Source organism: Pygocentrus nattereri, chromosome 14 (assembly GCF_015220715.1).
Source record: "Pygocentrus nattereri isolate fPygNat1 chromosome 14, fPygNat1.pri, whole genome shotgun sequence".
Taxonomy (NCBI): domain Eukaryota; kingdom Metazoa; phylum Chordata; class Actinopteri; order Characiformes; family Serrasalmidae; genus Pygocentrus; species Pygocentrus nattereri.
Window position 1 is genome coordinate 41,473,274 of NC_051224.1, and position 17,500 is coordinate 41,490,773.

The 17,500-nt window shown below is 43.9% G+C and overlaps 2 protein-coding genes across 3 annotated transcripts in view; one reads left to right on the forward strand and one right to left on the reverse strand.

The window, feature by feature from the left end:
- LOC108413484 (ephrin type-A receptor 7-like) overlaps positions 1-17,500 on the forward strand; it is a 235,180-nt gene that overhangs the window by 154,307 nt on the left and 63,373 nt on the right. The window contains exon 5 of the mRNA XM_017686013.2: positions 14,253-14,600. Coding sequence (XP_017541502.1) covers positions 14,253-14,600 — 348 coding nt within the window. The remainder of the gene's footprint in view (positions 1-14,252; positions 14,601-17,500) is intronic.
- LOC119265102 lies at positions 2,769-10,627 on the reverse strand. 2 transcript variants are annotated; one of them, XR_005131398.1, is made up of 2 exons: positions 3,273-10,627; positions 2,769-2,846 (listed from the first exon to the last, which is right to left on the reverse strand). XR_005131398.1 is itself a non-coding variant. In XM_037544581.1 (2 exons), the coding sequence occupies exon 2, from the start codon at positions 9,794-9,796 to the stop codon at positions 3,719-3,721; it is 6,078 nt and encodes a 2,025-aa protein (XP_037400478.1). In that variant the 5' UTR covers positions 9,797-9,937; positions 10,364-10,627; the 3' UTR covers positions 2,775-3,718. The 2 variants fall into 2 exon arrangements, 1 of the variants encoding a protein (XP_037400478.1); XM_037544581.1 differs by having other exon boundaries at positions 2,775-9,937; positions 10,364-10,627.

The following is a 17,500-nucleotide window of genomic DNA, read 5'->3' on the forward strand; positions in this document are numbered from 1 at the left end:
CTCTCTCTCTCTCTCTCTCGCGCTCTCTCCTCTTTCTGCGGTGACTCGGTGGTAGTCCTTTCGCTGGTGCGCTCTGGCCATCTGTTGATGGTGCTCTTCTCAGCCTCATCACTGACTGCATGTGTTCATCTATGCATTCAGCAGTCATGTACAATTTACTGGTGACCTTTAGGTTCCATGGAAATGTCATTATCAACAGTTGCTCTGTCTCTAAGGATGAGCAGTATGACAGTCATTGTGATGAATAAATAATTAAGAGAACCTTATTTGTCCCACAACGAGGGAAATTTGACCTCCGCATTTAACCCGTCCGTGCAGTGAAACACCACATACACACTAGTGAGCACACACACTAGGGGGCAGTGAGCACACTTCCCCAGAGCGGTGTGCAGCCCTATCCACGGCGCCCGGGGAGCAGTTGGGGGTTAGGTGTCTTGCTCAAGGACACCTCAGTCATGGACTGTCAGTCGAGGGGATCGAATCTGCGACCCTCTGGTCACACGATCCCTGACCTCCAGCCCACGACCTCCCTTTTTTTATTTTTTTATCTCATTGATTAAGAAAGACGGGGCTCGTCCGGCATTACATCACGTTATGCTCTTAAAAGGGTTCTTTAGTAGAGACAGTGGGTTTATGTAGAACCGTGGACACTCGGATAACCATTTGCATGCACTAGGAAAACCCTTTTTGAAGCTATAGGGAACCCTTTTCAAAAAGGTGCTATATAGATCCACGTACAACACGTTCTACATCAGTCTGAAGAACCATTTCAAATGGCTCTTTTAGTGTTCGCGGTTCTTTATAGAATCATTGTCTGTACTAAAGTCTCCTTCAAGCATCTTTTTTAAGCTCACTGTGCTTTTTCTGGGCGTGGCAGAGACATCAGTGCTTAAAGTTCTGTTCTGTCAAATCGAATAAGAGCGTCTGCTAAATGCTGTAAATGTAAATGTAATCAGGCGTTGCCATGACTACAACACAGATATAAACATTTTATTTACCATCCAGAACCACCAGAGAACCTACACGAGTCTTCTGAGCTTATATGGAATGTTGATGATGGAAAACAGTGGAAAATCTGGAATAATGAGTTTTCTTTGGGGACTATTTTGCCGCACAGCGCCCTGCATGTCTCCCTCCACCATGAATGGATTAAAATAAAGGGATTCAAATACATTAAGCTGAAACCTTACCACAAAACTCATAGCATATATCATCAAGGTATATATTGTCATCCTATGTAGTAACTGTCTGTGAGGGAGCTTTTAGAGGTGGATGTCTGGTTCCTATGGACGGTTCCTATGAAAACTGCTCTGATTACATCTTGGCCACTTAATTATGCAGAAAGATTTTAAAGATTGGAGTTCCTCTTTAAGCTTGTCTAAAGCTTTGACAGAAGAGTGCAGTAGGACCGGGGCCCAGCAGTCTGACTGTATCACTAACCAGCTCTCGCGCTCACTAAGCCAAAGCACTCTCGGCCTTTCACAGAACCCGGACATGGTTTTCAGTGTCGGATCGCGTGTCTCCACAGCTTTCATGGCGAGCTGAGCTTTGCCCCTCGGTTGAATTAACAGAACGTGTGAGCGAGTTCTCCACTCAGACCATATGCGCTCTCCCGCTCAATCCTCTCCCACAGGCCTAGAGCTGGAGCGTGAGCCGCACCTGATTAAGGCTAATTGGGTTACGTTATTAAAACAGAGTACAGTTCATTAGGGCAGGCTTATACTGTTTAATTACATGTATAGTATGCAACAGAGATTATTTGCTTAGCTGAGAATTCTGCTCCTGTACACAGGTATTTATTTTCCACTCTTTAACAGTTGTCATTTTGCAGGATAGACATGAACAATTAACTTGACTGTGTGGATCATATGAACATTATAGAGCTTTTTAAATGAAACAGTAGAAGCCGTATCGCCCCCTACGCTTCCTGTAGTGTATTACAGTCTGTCAGAGCGACTGTGTGGATCATATGAACATTATAGAGCTTTTTAAATGAAACAGTAGAAGCCGTATCGCCCCCTACGCTTCCTGTAGTGTATTACAGTCTGTCAGAGCGACTGTGTGGATCATATGAACATTATAGAGCTTTTTAAATGAAACAGTAGAAGCCGTATCGCCCCCTACGCTTCCTGTAGTGTATTACAGTCTGTCAGAGCGACTGTGTGGATCATATGAACATTATAGAGCTTTTTAAATGAAACAGTAGAAGCCGTATCGCCCCCTACGCTTCCTGTAGTGTATTACAGTCTGTCAGAGCGACTGTGTGGATCATATGAACATTATAGAGCTTTTTAAATGAAACAGTAGAAGCCGTATCGCCCCCTACGCTTCCTGTAGTGTATTACAGTCTGTCAGAGCGACTGTGTGGATCATATGAACATTATAGAGCTTTTTAAATGAAACAGTAGAAGCCGTATCGCCCCCTACGCTTCCTGTAGTGTATTACAGTCTGTCAGAGCGACTGTGTGGATCATATGAACATTATAGAGCTTTTTAAATGAAGCAGTAGAAGCCGTATCGCCCCCTACGCTTCCTGTAGTGTATTACAGTCTGTCAGAGCGACTGTGTGGATCATATGAACATTATAGAGCTTTTTAAATGAAACAGTAGAAGCCGTATCGCCCCCTACGCTTCCTGTAGTGTATTACAGTCTGTCAGAGCGACTGTGTGGATCATATGAACATTATAGAGCTTTTTAAATGAAACAGTAGAAGCCGTATCGCCCCCTACGCTTCCTGTAGTGTATTACAGTCTGTCAGAGCGACTGTGTGCCTCCCTCTGATATAATGATGACAGCACAACTGTTCTTAACATCACTGATTAGGATTTATTCCTAAACGTGAGAACTGTAATACAGAATTACACAAGCAAAAACCAATAAGATAAAAACAAATGTACAATTGTGCATAAATGGCTTATTTAAACTCCAATATAATACCCTTTAACTATGAAATAAATGTAAACTTATACAAAGAAATATTTCTTGTGTTGTAGAACTAACAATGGTTATTTATTCATTATGAATTAGCTCTTTGTCCTTGTCAATGTTTGTCCTTGTTCAATATGAACCTTTATCTTCGTTTTAAACCACATTAACATATCCTTAGTTCAACATATATGACGAAATTGCATACAAATATCCATTTGTATTAGAAACGGTTTAACTTAAGGTTTACATGAAGGTTTAGCTATGTGCCTATTAGCGACATTAGCAGCAATGCAATATTTCAACTTCACTTATACCAAATAACATATAGAAACAGAACACAAACCTCATTGGCTGCATTAAATAACACAGGGAGGGAATAGCTTCCTTTGGAGTGTTTCTTGAACAGATTAAACACCTTTTAACACTTGGCCATAACTTCAGAAAGCTGTGACAACCGAACTTTCTACTACTTGTATATATCCGTGTTTCTTGGCTCCCCCCGGAAACCTTTGCAGACATATAGTTCCGCCTACATTCTTAATGTCCTTGGCGGTATGAACCAAAACGAAAGGTGTACTACATGAAAATATGCACTGCTATTGTAGGCAGTTACACTCCCACCAAATCTATGATTTTACTCTAAGTTACTTAGAATGAAAATTTACTATGCAGAAAACAAACAAACGTTAGCTTCGGGACTTGAGCTCCCTAGGCATGTTCACCAGACTGTACCTTGAGGGAGACAGAGAGAGAAGAAACAAGGAAAGAAAGAGAGAGAGATTGGGGCCTTCAGGCTGCTTCCAGCAGCGTCACCGTTTTATGAACGGGTCTCTCGAGGTGGACAGGTTTGGAGACGCGTTTTCCCTTCTCATCGAGGTTGGAATCACTGATAAGCAACTTCAGTCTTCTGACCTTTCCATCCTTTCCTGGGTATACTTCGATGACCTTAGCTAACTTCCACTGGTTACGTGGTGTGGTATCTTCTTGCAGGAGAACAACGTCACTGACCCTTGCATCTCTGCGATCCTTTGTCCACTTCTGTCTGTGTTGAAGGTTCAGGAGGTACTCCTTTTTCCACCGACTCCAGAAGAGGTTGGCCAACAGCTGAACACGACGCCATCTCTTGCGGAGGTAAAGATCTTCCTTGATGAACCTTCCAGGAGGTGGAGCGAGAATAGTTGACTTCATTGTCAAGATGTGATTTGGGGTAAGGGGTTCTGGACTGGATGAGTCATTAAGACAATCAGTGGTCAGAGGTCTGCTGTTGACAACTGCCATAACTTCATACAGGAATGTTCTTAGCGAGGAGCAGTCAAGTTGTCTGGCTGACTGTTCCAGGATGGATGTCAAGACACTTTTGATGGTGCGAATTTGTCTTTCCCAGACTCCACCCATGTGACTTGAGGCTGGGGTGTTCATGATAAACTCACATCCAAGCTCCTTGAGCTTTTCCTGATCTTCCTCCTTCAGTGCTTCAGCAAACTCACGTCTAGCTCCAACAAAGTTTGTCCCTTGATCACATCTTATCTGGCGTACCATTCCACGAATGGCGATAAATGAACGTAGAGCATTAATGAAAGCATCCGTGGTCAGGTCGTCAAGCATCTCAATGTGAACTGCTCTAGAACACATACAAGTAAGTAACAGCCCATAACGTTTTAGCTCCTTTCTTCCCTCTTTAATGTAGAATGGTCCAAAACAATCCATGCCACAGTAGGTGAATGGAGGGGTGGTTTCCATCCTGTCTTCTGGGAGATCTGCCATCCTTTGCTGTTCTGGGCTTCTTCTGAACTTCCTGCATGTCGTGCACTTATAGACATGGGATGATACTGCCTTGCTGCAGCCTAGTATCCATATGCCATTGGATCGGAGTGCATTCATCGTCATTCCTCGTCCCTGATGGAGCACCCTTTCATGATGGTGCTTGATGAGTAATGCTGACACATGACAGTCCTTTGGAAGGACCACTGGATGCTTAACATATGGATGTAGAGCAGCATGGGTTAAGCGGCCTCCCACCCTGAGGATACCTTGACCATCAAGAAATGGACTTAATCTGTAAAGCTTCTTGAACTTGTCCTTACCTTGTGTCTCCTTTGAGAAGAATGCTTCTTGAACCATCTTGATTATGGTCAGCTCTGCTTCTCTCCTTTCCTCTAGGCTAGTGACTTCACAGGACCTTGGCTGAAGACCCTTGATTTCTTTCACATGTCGCTTGAGTCTGGCAATAGCTTTTACTATTCTGGACCAGTCAGAGAACTTGTGCAGGCGATCTAACAACGACCTTGTCTCCTTTGCATAAACATTGTGGACCTGGACCTTCTTGAGTTCAGGATCACTACTTGAAATTTCTTCCATCTTAATTTTACCTCTTGGTAGCTCCTTCTGCCACAGAAACCTTGGGCCAATGAGCCAGTCAGAGGATACAAGCTGCTGTACTGTTAGACCCCTTGAGGTGTAGTCTGCTGGATTATCTTCAGAAGCCACATACTTCCATTGTGTGGATTCTGTGCTTTGCTTGATGCGTTCAACACGATTTGCTACAAATACATTAAATCTTCTGGCTTCATTATTGATGTACCCAAGGACAACCATGGAATCAGTCCAGAAGAATTCTTGTAGACAATCTAATTCCAGTTCTTTTTTGAGCATGTCACTGATGCGGACGGCTACTACTGCTGCCGATAGTTCAAGCCTTGGCACGGTTGTGACCTTGGTGGGGGCAACTCGTGCTTTCCCCGTAACTAAGGAACAGTGGACTTCACCTGTTTCACTGACTGCTCTGAGATATGAGCATGCACCATAGCCCAACACACTGGCATCGGAGAAATGGTGAAGCTCATAATACTGTACATTGAAGCTTGCTGGAACGTAGCATCTTGGGATCTTAACATTAACCAGGGTTTGTAGATCTCTGAGCCAACATTCCCACTGAAGTCGCAGGTCATCAGGTAAGGTATCATCCCAGCTGATCTTATCCCTACACATCTGCTGTAGGATCTGCTTTCCAACTAGAATGAAGGGTGCCACAAATCCGAGCGGATCAAAGACTGAAGCAACTGTGGACAAAACTCCTCTTCGGGTAAATGGTTTGTCTTTGATGACCACTCTGAACTGAAACTCATCAGAAGTCACGCACCACTGCACACCAAGGGCTCTTTCTATCTGCAGTTCACCAAGTGCCAAATCTTTGTCTGTTGCAGCTTCAGCACATTTTTCTTTAGGAATGGTGGCAAGGACTTCCTTGCTATTAGAAATGAACTTGTGCAGTCTGAGGTTGCCTGTGCTGCAAAGCTCTCTTGCTTCTTTCACCAGCTGGATTGCTTCTTTCGTGGATGTTACACTCGTCAAGCCATCGTCAACGTAAAAGTTCCGCTGTATGAATTTGATGGTGTCATCACTGAAGTATCCTTCTCCTTCAGCTGCGATGTGTTTGAGTGCATAGTTGGCACAGCCAGGTGATGAAGCTGCACCGAACAGATGGACCTTCATTCGATAGGTGGAGGGTTGGACGTCAAGACTTCCATTTTCCCACCAAAGGAACCGAAGATAATCTTGGTCTTCTGGTTTCACGTGGAACTGGTGAAACATTCGCTCAATGTCACACATGACTGCAACCTGGCCTCTTCGAAAGCGAAGCAGAACTCCCACCAATGTGTTTGTCAGCTCTGGACCTGTCAAGAGATGGTCGTTCAAGGACGTCCCTTGAAACTTGGCTGAGCAATCAAAGACCACTCGTATCCTCCCAGGCTTTTGGGGATGATACACCCCATGATGCGGGATATACCACACTGGACCTTTGTGGATGTCTTCTTCTGCGACCCTTTCTGCATCTCCACGGATTATGGTCTCATTCATGAAGGCCTTGTAGTCTTTATTATACTGCTCATTCCTTCTCAGTTTTCTTTCCAGACACTTGAGACGATGGATGGCACACACCTTGTTATCAGGTAAGTTGGGTCTGTCACCTTTAAATGGTAAAGGCATTTCATAATGGCCATCACTTTTATGTACAATTCCCTGCTTCAATTTTGATAAGAATCTGAGATCTTCTTGAGAGACATGGTCAGTTTCGGAAGCTCTTTCAGCGAAGTCAGATTCCAGTACCTTGATGACATCTGCGGGTAAAATTACTTCTTTGATCTGTGTTCTACAGATGTAATGCACTTCACCTGTGAGGTCTGATGAGGACTGAAGACCTGGCATCACTTGCTTCACTATGACTTGATGGCTTACTCCAATTGCATCTCCAAAGTTCAGGCATGGATCACCGTAGCCGACCACACTCCATCCCAAGTCTGTTCTCTGTCCAAAGGGTTGATTGTCTTCACCGGGCAGCACTTGTCTTGGTACAAGAGCTTGAGGACAATTGTAGCCAATTAGCAAGCCGATGTCACAGCTTTGCTGAGGAGCAATCTCGTCTGCAATATGTTCAAGATGAGACCATACCTTTGCCGTCTCTGGTGTAGGGATATGGTTTCTGTTTGCAGGTATAAACTCTCTAGAGTAGGTCACTGGAAGTGGGATTATCTTATCTGAATAGAACCCTCTCACTTGTAAACCAGTGAGTTTCTGACAGGACACAACTGTGTTTCTTGAAGCTAGTGTAGAGATTCTTAGCTGAACTGGTTCGCTCCTTGTATTGAGTGCCTTTGCAGTCTCTTCAAGGATAAAAGTTGTGTCACTTTGCGTATCAAGAAGTGCATACACAAGAACTTCACTATGTGGCTCTGCCATGGTGGACACCCACACTGGAATTATTGTGGATGTATGAGTGTCTCTGCCATTCTGGGTGACTCTATGAGATGTTGCTTCACGTGATGTGCTTGGTGCTAGATCTTGTGGCTGATCTGCCTTCCCTTCCCTTGACTTGTCATGGTCTCTAGCTCCACCAGTCCTTGCTTGCATCCTTTCTTCCTTTGTACGATTATCATGGAGGCATGTCGGATGTCCTTTCTCACACAACCTACAGATGTTCCTGTCTCCACAGTCTTTGGAACGATGGCCAAACTTCAGACAGCCAAAACACAACTTCTTCTCTTGGACGAACTTTAGTCGTTCTGTGATTGCCTTCCTTATGAACTTACGACACTCAGACAGACCGTGCCCTACCTTCTCACAGAAGACACAGCATGTGGCATTGGCTTTCTCATTTGCGCTCGTTGCCAAGGCCTTCGCTCCAGGACTTCTGTTCTTTAAAACTTTACCCTTCTCTCCTTCACTTGGTTTCAGTGCATGGAGAGATGTGATTGGATTGCATGCAATCTTGGCCTCCCGTGTGAGGAACTGGACAAACTGGCTGAAGCTTGGGAATGTTTGACTTTCTTCCTCCACTTCCATGACCTTTCGGTTCCACCTTGAAGTCAACCAGTCTGGAAGTTTAGCAAGTATTTTCTGGTTCTCATTGTAGTCATTTAGCACTTCAAGACTTTTGATTTGAGGCATTGCGGACTCACAGCTGCGAAGGAAGTCAACAAATTCTTGAAGTTCCAGACTGCCTTTAGCACTTATCTTGGGCCATGCATCAATCTTATCTCTGAAAGCCTTGGCGATGAGGAACGGACTACCGTATCGCTCCTCCAGGATGCACCATGCTGCAAGGTAGGCTGATTTAGTGCCTAGTAGGAAGTAGCTCTCTATGGCTTTCTTCGCAGATCCACCCACATACTTGCGTAGATAGTATATCTTTTCTTCAGCTGGTATGCTCTTCCTGTCAATGAGGGTCTGAAAGGAAACCTTCCAGTCATGGAATCTGAGTGGGTCACCGCTGAACATTGTTGGTTCAGGTACAGGCATGCGGCTAGCATTAATGGATTCTGTGAGTGCTCTAACAAGAGCTGCTGTGTTGTCTTCAGCTGGATGCATTACAGCTTGTGGTGGAGAATGGTGCTGTGTTGGGCTTAGTTCCTGCTTGACTTTCTCTTTAATCCTCACAGGAACAGATTTATGGAGCAGCTCATTTATGTCGTCATCGGAGCATTGACTCTGTTTAGATGTTTGACGTGAGCTCTCGCTCTGTTCATATACTTGCTGTCGTGCCTTGGCAGCCTTTAGTTTCTTAATTGTCTCGAAACGTTCTATTTCTCTGCGTTTGGCTTCTAGCAGTCTTTGTCTCTCTGCAATCTCAGCCTCCTGTTTAGCCTTTAGCTGGGCAGCTTCAGCTTCCAGCCTCTGCAATTCTTCAATATGATGTTCTTGCTCCAGCAGTACTTGTAGGGTGGCTTCATTGGCGGCAACTTCGGCAGCTGCACTCTTTCTGCTGGCAGAAGTTAGACGGGAATGAGTAGAAGCCTTAGTACTGTGAGAGCTGATGCTCTTCTTGGTGGACCTTGTCTCATCACCACCTTGTTCTTCATCCCCGTGACCATTTATTGTGTCTAAAATTGCCATTGCTTGCTTAACAATCCTCTGTGTCACTGTTTCACAGGTGTCAACTCTACGGCGTGTGTCATTGTCAGGAACACTCTTCCGTCGCAACTCTTCATAAACAGCATTCACACTCCTTGAAGCATCATTTACTTTAGTGACATGTTCATTCAGTAGGTCGGCTGAGCATTGATCACTTAGCATTTGGTTGGCTTTCTTTGTGACCTCCTTCCACCTTTCATAGCACACACTGAAACGACGTGCAATTCTTTTTACTTGCTCATCGTGCAGTTCTTGACCCTTTTCCGACATCTTGCGGACTCTTTGGTCTCTATTCGGCACTTGTGGAGGAACAAAGTCATAGCCACTTGCTCCACCAGTTACTGGTGAAGGCATGTCTGCGTGAAGCTGCAGCTCATCTCTGTCACTTGGCTGTGGGTTCATGTCCGTACAGCTCTGCTGCGTATGCATATCTACAGACTCTCTTTCAATCTCAGACATCCTTTCTTGTTACTGTAAATCACTGCTCTCTGGTGCTGTCCTCTGGAGCATTGAGTTCTCACTGTGCCTCCCTCTGATATAATGATGACAGCACAACTGTTCTTAACATCACTGATTAGGATTTATTCCTAAACGTGAGAACTGTAATACAGAATTACACAAGCAAAAACCAATAAGATAAAAACAAATGTACAATTGTGCATAAATGGCTTATTTAAACTCCAATATAATACCCTTTAACTATGAAATAAATGTAAACTTATACAAAGAAATATTTCTTGTGTTGTAGAACTAACAATGGTTATTTATTCATTATGAATTAGCTCTTTGTCCTTGTCAATGTTTGTCCTTGTTCAATATGAACCTTTATCTTCGTTTTAAACCACATTAACATATCCTTAGTTCAACATATATGACGAAATTGCATACAAATATCCATTTGTATTAGAAACGGTTTAACTTAAGGTTTACATGAAGGTTTAGCTATGTGCCTATTAGCGACATTAGCAGCAATGCAATATTTCAACTTCACTTATACCAAATAACATATAGAAACAGAACACAAACCTCATTGGCTGCATTAAATAACACAGGGAGGGAATAGCTTCCTTTGGAGTGTTTCTTGAACAGATTAAACACCTTTTAACACTTGGCCATAACTTCAGAAAGCTGTGACAACCGAACTTTCTACTACTTGTATATATCCGTGTTTCTTGGCTCCCCCCGGAAACCTTTGCAGACATATAGTTCCGCCTACATTCTTAATGTCCTTGGCGGTATGAACCAAAACGAAAGGTGTACTACATGAAAATATGCACTGCTATTGTAGGCAGTTACAGACTGTGTGGATCATATGAACATTATAGAGCTTTTTAAATGAAACAGTAGAAGCCGTATCGCCCCCTACGCTTCCTGTAGTGTATTACAGTCTGTCAGAGCGACTGTGTGGATCATATGAACATTATAGAGCTTTTTAAATGAAACAGTAGAAGCCGTATCGCCCCCTACGCTTCCTGTAGTGTATTACAGTCTGTCAGAGCGACTGTGTGGATCATATGAACGTTATAGAGCTTTTTAAATGAAACAGTAGAAGCCGTATCGCCCCCTACGCTTCCTGTAGTGTATTACAGTCTGTCAGAGCGACTGTGTGGATCATATGAACATTATAGAGCTTTTTAAATGAAACAGTAGAAGCCGTATCGCCCCCTACGCTTCCTGTAGTGTATTACAGTCTGTCAGAGCGACTGTGTGGATCATATGAACGTTATAGAGCTTTTGAAATGAAACAGTAGAAGCCGTATCGCCCCCTACGCTTCCTGTAGTGTATTACAGTCTGTCAGAGCGACTGTGTGGATCATATGAACGTTATAGAGCTTTTTAAATGAAACAGTAGAAGCCGTATCGCCCCCTACGCTTCCTGTAGTGTATTACAGTCTGTCAGAGCGACTGTGTGGATCATATGAACATTATAGAGCTTTTTAAATGAAACAGTAGAAGCCGTATCGCCCCCTATGCTTCCTGTAGTGTATTACAGTCCGTCAGAGCGACTGTGTGGATCATATGAACATTATAGAGCTTTTTAAATGAAACAGTAGAAGCCGTATCGCCCCCTACGCTTCTTGTAGTGTATTACAGTCTGTCAGAGCGACTGTGTGGATCATATGAACATTATAGAGCTTTTTAAATGAAACAGTAGAAGCCGTATCGCCCCCTACGCTTCCTGTAGTGTATTACAGTCTGTCAGAGCGACTGTGTGGATCATATGAACGTTATAGAGCTTTTTAAATGAAACAGTAGAAGCCGTATCGCCCCCTACGCTTCCTGTAGTGTATTACAGTCTGTCAGAGCGACTGTGTGGATCATATGAACGTTATAGAGCTTTTTAAATGAAACAGTAGAAGCCGTATCGCCCCCTACGCTTCCTGTAGTGTATTACAGTCCGTCAGAGCGACTGTGTGGATCATATGAACGTTATAGAGCTTTTTAAATGAAACAGTAGAAGCCGTATCGCCCCCTACGCTTCCTGTAGTGTATTACAGTCCGTCAGAGCGACTGTGTGGATCATATGAACGTTATAGAGCTTTTTAAATGAAACAGTAGAAGCCGTATCGCCCCCTACGCTTCCTGTAGTGTATTACAGTCTGTCAGAGCGACTGTGTGGATCATATGAACATTATAGAGCTTTTTAAATGAAACAGTAGAAGCCGTATCGCCCCCTACGCTTCCTGTAGTGTATTACAGTCTGTCAGAGCGACTGTGTGGATCATATGAACATTATAGAGCTTTTTAAATGAAACAGTAGAAGCCGTATCGCCCCCTACGCTTCCTGTAGTGTATTACAGTCTGTCAGAGCGACTGTGTGGATCATATGAACATTATAGAGCTTTTTAAATGAAACAGTAGAAGCCGTATCGCCCCCTACGCTTCCTGTAGTGTATTACAGTCTGTCAGAGCGACTGTGTGGATCATATGAACATTATAGAGCTTTTTAAATGAAACAGTAGAAGCCGTATCGCCCCCTACGCTTCCTGTAGTGTATTACAGTCTGTCAGAGCGACTGTGTGGATCATATGAACATTATAGAGCTTTTTAAATGAAACAGTAGAAGCCGTATCGCCCCCTACGCTTCCTGTAGTGTATTACAGTCTGTCAGAGCGACTGTGTGGATCATATGAACATTATAGAGCTTTTTAAATGAAACAGTAGAAGCCGTATCGCCCCCTACGCTTCCTGTAGTGTATTACAGTCTGTCAGAGCGACTGTGTGGATCATATGAACGTTATAGAGCTTTTTAAATGAAACAGTAGAAGCCGTATCGCCCCCTACGCTTCCTGTAGTGTATTACAGTCTGTCAGAGCGACTGTGTGGATCATATGAACATTATAGAGCTTTTTAAATGAAACAGTAGAAGCCGTATCGCCCCCTACGCTTCCTGTAGTGTATTACAGTCTGTCAGAGCGACTGTGTGGATCATATGAACGTTATAGAGCTTTTTAAATGAAACAGTAGTTGCCGTATCGCCCCCTACGCTTCCTGTAGTGTATTACAGTCTGTCAGAGCGACTGTGTGGATCATATGAACATTATAGAGCTTTTTAAATGAAACAGTAGAAGCCGTATCGCCCCCTACGCTTCCTGTAGTGTATTACAGTCTGTCAGAGCGACTGTGTGGATCATATGAACATTATAGAGCTTTTTAAATGAAACAGTAGAAGCCGTATCGCCCCCTACGCTTCCTGTAGTGTATTACAGTCTGTCAGAGCGACTGTGTGGATCATATGAACATTATAGAGCTTTTTAAATGAAACAGTAGAAGCCGTATCGCCCCCTACGCTTCCTGTAGTGTATTACAGTCTGTCAGAGCGACTGTGTGGATCATATGAACATTATAGAGCTTTTTAAATGAAACAGTAGAAGCCGTATCGCCCCCTACGCTTCCTGTAGTGTATTACAGTCTGTCAGAGCGACTGTGTGGATCATATGAACATTATAGAGCTTTTTAAATGAAACAGTAGAAGCCGTATCGCCCCCTACGCTTCCTGTAGTGTATTACAGTCTGTCAGAGCGACTGTGTGGATTATATGAATGTTATAGAGCTTTTTAAATGAAACAGTAGAAGCCGTATCGCCCCCTACGCTTCCTGTAGTGTATTACAGTCTGTCAGAGCGACTGTGTGGATCATATGAACGTTATAGAGCTTTTGAAATGAAACAGTAGAAGCCGTATCGCCCCCTACGCTTCCTGTAGTGTATTACAGTCTGTCAGAGCGACTGTGTGGATCATATGAACATTATAGAGCTTTTTAAATGAAACAGTAGAAGCCGTATCGCCCCCTACGCTTCCTGTAGTGTATTACAGTCTGTCAGAGCGACTGTGTGGATTATATGAATGTTATAGAGCTTTTTAAATGAAACAGTAGAAGCCGTATCGCCCCCTACGCTTCCTGTAGTGTATTACAGTCTGTCAGAGCGACTGTGTGGATTATATGAATGTTATAGAGCTTTTTAAATGAAACAGTAGAAGCCGTATCGCCCCCTACGCTTCCTGTAGTGTATTACAGTCTGTCAGAGCGACTGTGTGGATCATATGAACGTTATAGAGCTTTTGAAATGAAACAGTAGAAGCCGTATCGCCCCCTACGCTTCCTGTAGTGTATTACAGTCTGTCAGAGCGACTGTGTGGATCATATGAACATTATAGAGCTTTTTAAATGAAACAGTAGAAGCCGTATCGCCCCCTACGCTTCCTGTAGTGTATTACAGTCTGTCAGAGCGACTGTGTGGATTATATGAATGTTATAGAGCGCTTTTATTTTTAATTAAAAAATGCATTACTAGAGTATTTTTAAGTAATTGCTGTATCCCAGTTTGATTAGTGGTAAATATTGAATATTTCCATAATCATTATCTTCATCTTGTGTTTATCTGTGTCTGAGTATTTTCTCCTTCTTTCTGCAGGACCCCCTTCTCCTCCTCGTGACCTGGTCTACACCCTCAAACAGTCCACTCTCATCCTGGAATGGGCTGCACCAAACGACTCAGGTGGACGAGGTGACCTGAGTTACAGCGTGGGCTGCCGGCGCTGCGTGGGCCCCCCGCGGGCCCCTCAGACCCAGTGCGAGCCGTGCGGGGCAAGTGTGGGCTTCGTGCCACAGCAGATCGGACTAACCGAGCGCACGGTCACTGTGGTCAACCTGCTGCCCCACTCCAATTACTCCTTCAGCGTGGAGGCGCGGAACGGCGTCTCAGAGCTGCTGCCCAACAAACGCTTCTACGCCCAGGTCAACGTCTCCACCAGCCTTCCAGGTACTGACCACACGCCATGGAGCTTATCTGAGTGGATTGGCTGCTACAGTTTTAACTGTATTGTGATTCCTTTTGAGTTTTTGGCTTTTGAACTGTTAGATTGCTGTAAATGTTCCCAAAACATCTCTTGAACCTCTCAAACCGCATCCAGCTCTTCGTTAAGGTGGAGCAGACGTGCAGGTGTGTGTTAGGACTCGGTCTAGACCTGAGATTTAGACCTAAATCTCAGTAAATCAGGGAGCCAGATATCTCACTGTGTTTTGATTTCACTTTTAAATGACATTTGGCTGTAACCCTAACTGCCCATTGTTTATTGAAAGTATGCCAAAATATCAACAGCAAAATATAAGCACTTGGAGTAAACCTGGAAATATTCCCCAAACTGTACATATACGCGTGTGTGTGTGTGTGTGTGTGTGTGTGTGTGTGTGTGTGTGTGTGTGTGTGTGTGTGTGTGTGTGTGTGTGTGTGTGTGTAACCATAGGCTACACTAACTACAGGTACCTGTGTAACCTGTTTAAATGACCCCGGATAAGTAGGTCTTGTAAACCGGCCTGTGTGATTGAGCTGGACGCCTGCCGTCTTCTGTGGAATTGTGTAGAATTGTGGTGTAAACGCTGTTCCATAGCTTGTTGTAGGAGACAGAGGTGGGAGTATACATTATTGTGGTGCATGCTGGGGGTTGTAGTGCAGCACATTGTGAAATGGGTTTATATTAATGGAAAGTCATTTCACAGGCCCTGTGTTTGACGTATGAGCTTTAGACAAACAGGTGTTGTGCCGAAGTTTTTATTGTTCCGTGTGTGTGTGTGTGTGTGTGTGTGTGGATAGATAGATATGGAGCCTGTATATTTATACACGTTGCTTCTATTTGTTTTAGATAAATGTAGAAACAACACATATCTAGGTTTAAAAATGAAGGATTAACAGTTACTCAGTTGTTTAAATGGAAACATCAGAATTAGCGAACACCTCATTGAGGACCTGCCTGCGGTTGGAAGAGGCTGAGAGAAGTTTTTGGGGATGTGTTTACAAAAAGGATTTGGGTGACTATTGACAACAGGGGCAAAATTTAGACACCATGTCTTGGCTTTCTTTGTTCTTCCGGCCAGTGGTTGCAGACTGGCTTGTCTTATTTTTGGCCAAAATGATTGGATCATGTGACCGATACTCTGCAGTCCTGTTTAGTGGTTCTGTTTAAAGGATTTTGTGTCCTGAAAGCCTTAAAGTGGTCCAAACAAATCTGCTGGAGTCATTACATGAAGCACCATTTATCACTACAGCTCTTGTTGTTCCTAAAGCAGCTTTTCAAGCGCGCCCGTACTTATCTACGCTGCTCAAATAAATAAAGCCCCGTACAGCCGGGCGGTGAGGGTACGAACCCCAGGGAAACATTCTGGGTGGTTTTCTCCTCTCTGCAGCTATTGATGTTGACCTGTGTTGACCTCCAGCGTCCATTTAGGCCACTGTTATGCTCTAGTGTATAATAGCTTGTGCTGCTATCAGATTTGGACCAAAACATTTTTATTGTATGCCTATAATAGCGGAGCAGAGGGCTTTCCTTCTGTAGACTAGTCCAGCTTTTCTCTCTTTTCTTCTGGTCGACGTGTTTTTGATGTGATGCAGCTTAAGAAGGGCTTTAGTGTTGGTTTCATGCTTCGTGTCTTCAGGCCTTATTTATCACAGGGTTCCGGGTTCCCTTCCCATAAAGCTCTGCTCACACAGGCTGAGTTGTATGCAAGAGGTTCCTGTCCTTGACACTGGAGATGGACGGCTCAGAGTCAGGGTGCAGTACAAGAAACCGCAGTGGGGACCATAAAGCAGTAAATAAGCCCAGATCTACATACGAGCGCAGGCTGCACCCGTTACGGATCTAAGACTATTAAATCATGCAAACTGTTAACCACACGCTTGTGAGTTTAAACGCTGCGTTGAAACAGATGCAGTCAGAGTGCAGTGATGAAGAGCTGTGTTAGTAAGTGTTCTACCAGGGTTTAATTCCACTCCGTAGAATTTGGGTGACAGTAGAGACTTAAAGCATGAAGAGCTGCAGGAAGAGCTACACAGCAACCATCTCCACCATAAGTGCTCATCTGAGTTAGAGATGCGCTAAAATTCAGCCACAAAAATGTTTAGAAATGGTTTAAAACAAAAATGGCACTTTCAGTGTTTGGCTAAAAGTTTGGCTGGATATTTTTAGTTGGTGGACTGTTCTCAGTCCAGCAGCGACACTGAGGTGTTTAAAAACTCCAGCAGCACTGCTGTGTCTGATCCACTCGCACCAGTGCAACACACACTAACACACCACCACCACGTCAGTGTTACTGCAGTGCTGAGAATGACCCACCACCCAAACAGTACCTGCTCTGTGAGGGTCCATGGGGGTCCTGACCACTGAAGAACAGGGTAACAGAGTATCAGAGAAACAGATGGACTACAGTCTGTAACTGTAGAACTACAGAGTGCAGCTATACGGTCAGTGGAGCTGATAAAGTGGACAGTGAGCGTAGAAACAAGGAGGTGGTCAGAACATTATGCCTGATCTGTGTGTGTCTGTGTGTCTGTGTGTCTGTGTGTGTGTGTGTGTGTGTGTGTGTGTATACACATGCATACTTTCTGCTCAATTTGATGGGAATTAAGATTAAGGTGATATTGTAAGCTTGCTGAGAAGATGATGCTCTTTATTTCAGAGCAGTAATCACAGTCGTGCTTTACAGCTGGAAAATTGTATAATCTAAATTATGGAGATTAATCTTAATGACATACCTGAGGAACCACTTGGCTTTGTTGGTGTGTATCTTCAGTCAGAGCCGGTTTTACCAGATGTTGGTATGCAAGGACTGGACCAGGCAGGCTGTGTGTGCCTATGCCCACAGTACAGTACATACAGAACAGTAAAC

Bases quoted from the DNA above. Each gene is read 5' to 3' on its own strand.
- LOC119265102 (XM_037544581.1), bottom strand. From the start codon at position 9,796: ATGTCTGAGATTGAAAGAGAGTCTGTAGATATGCATACGCAGCAGAGC.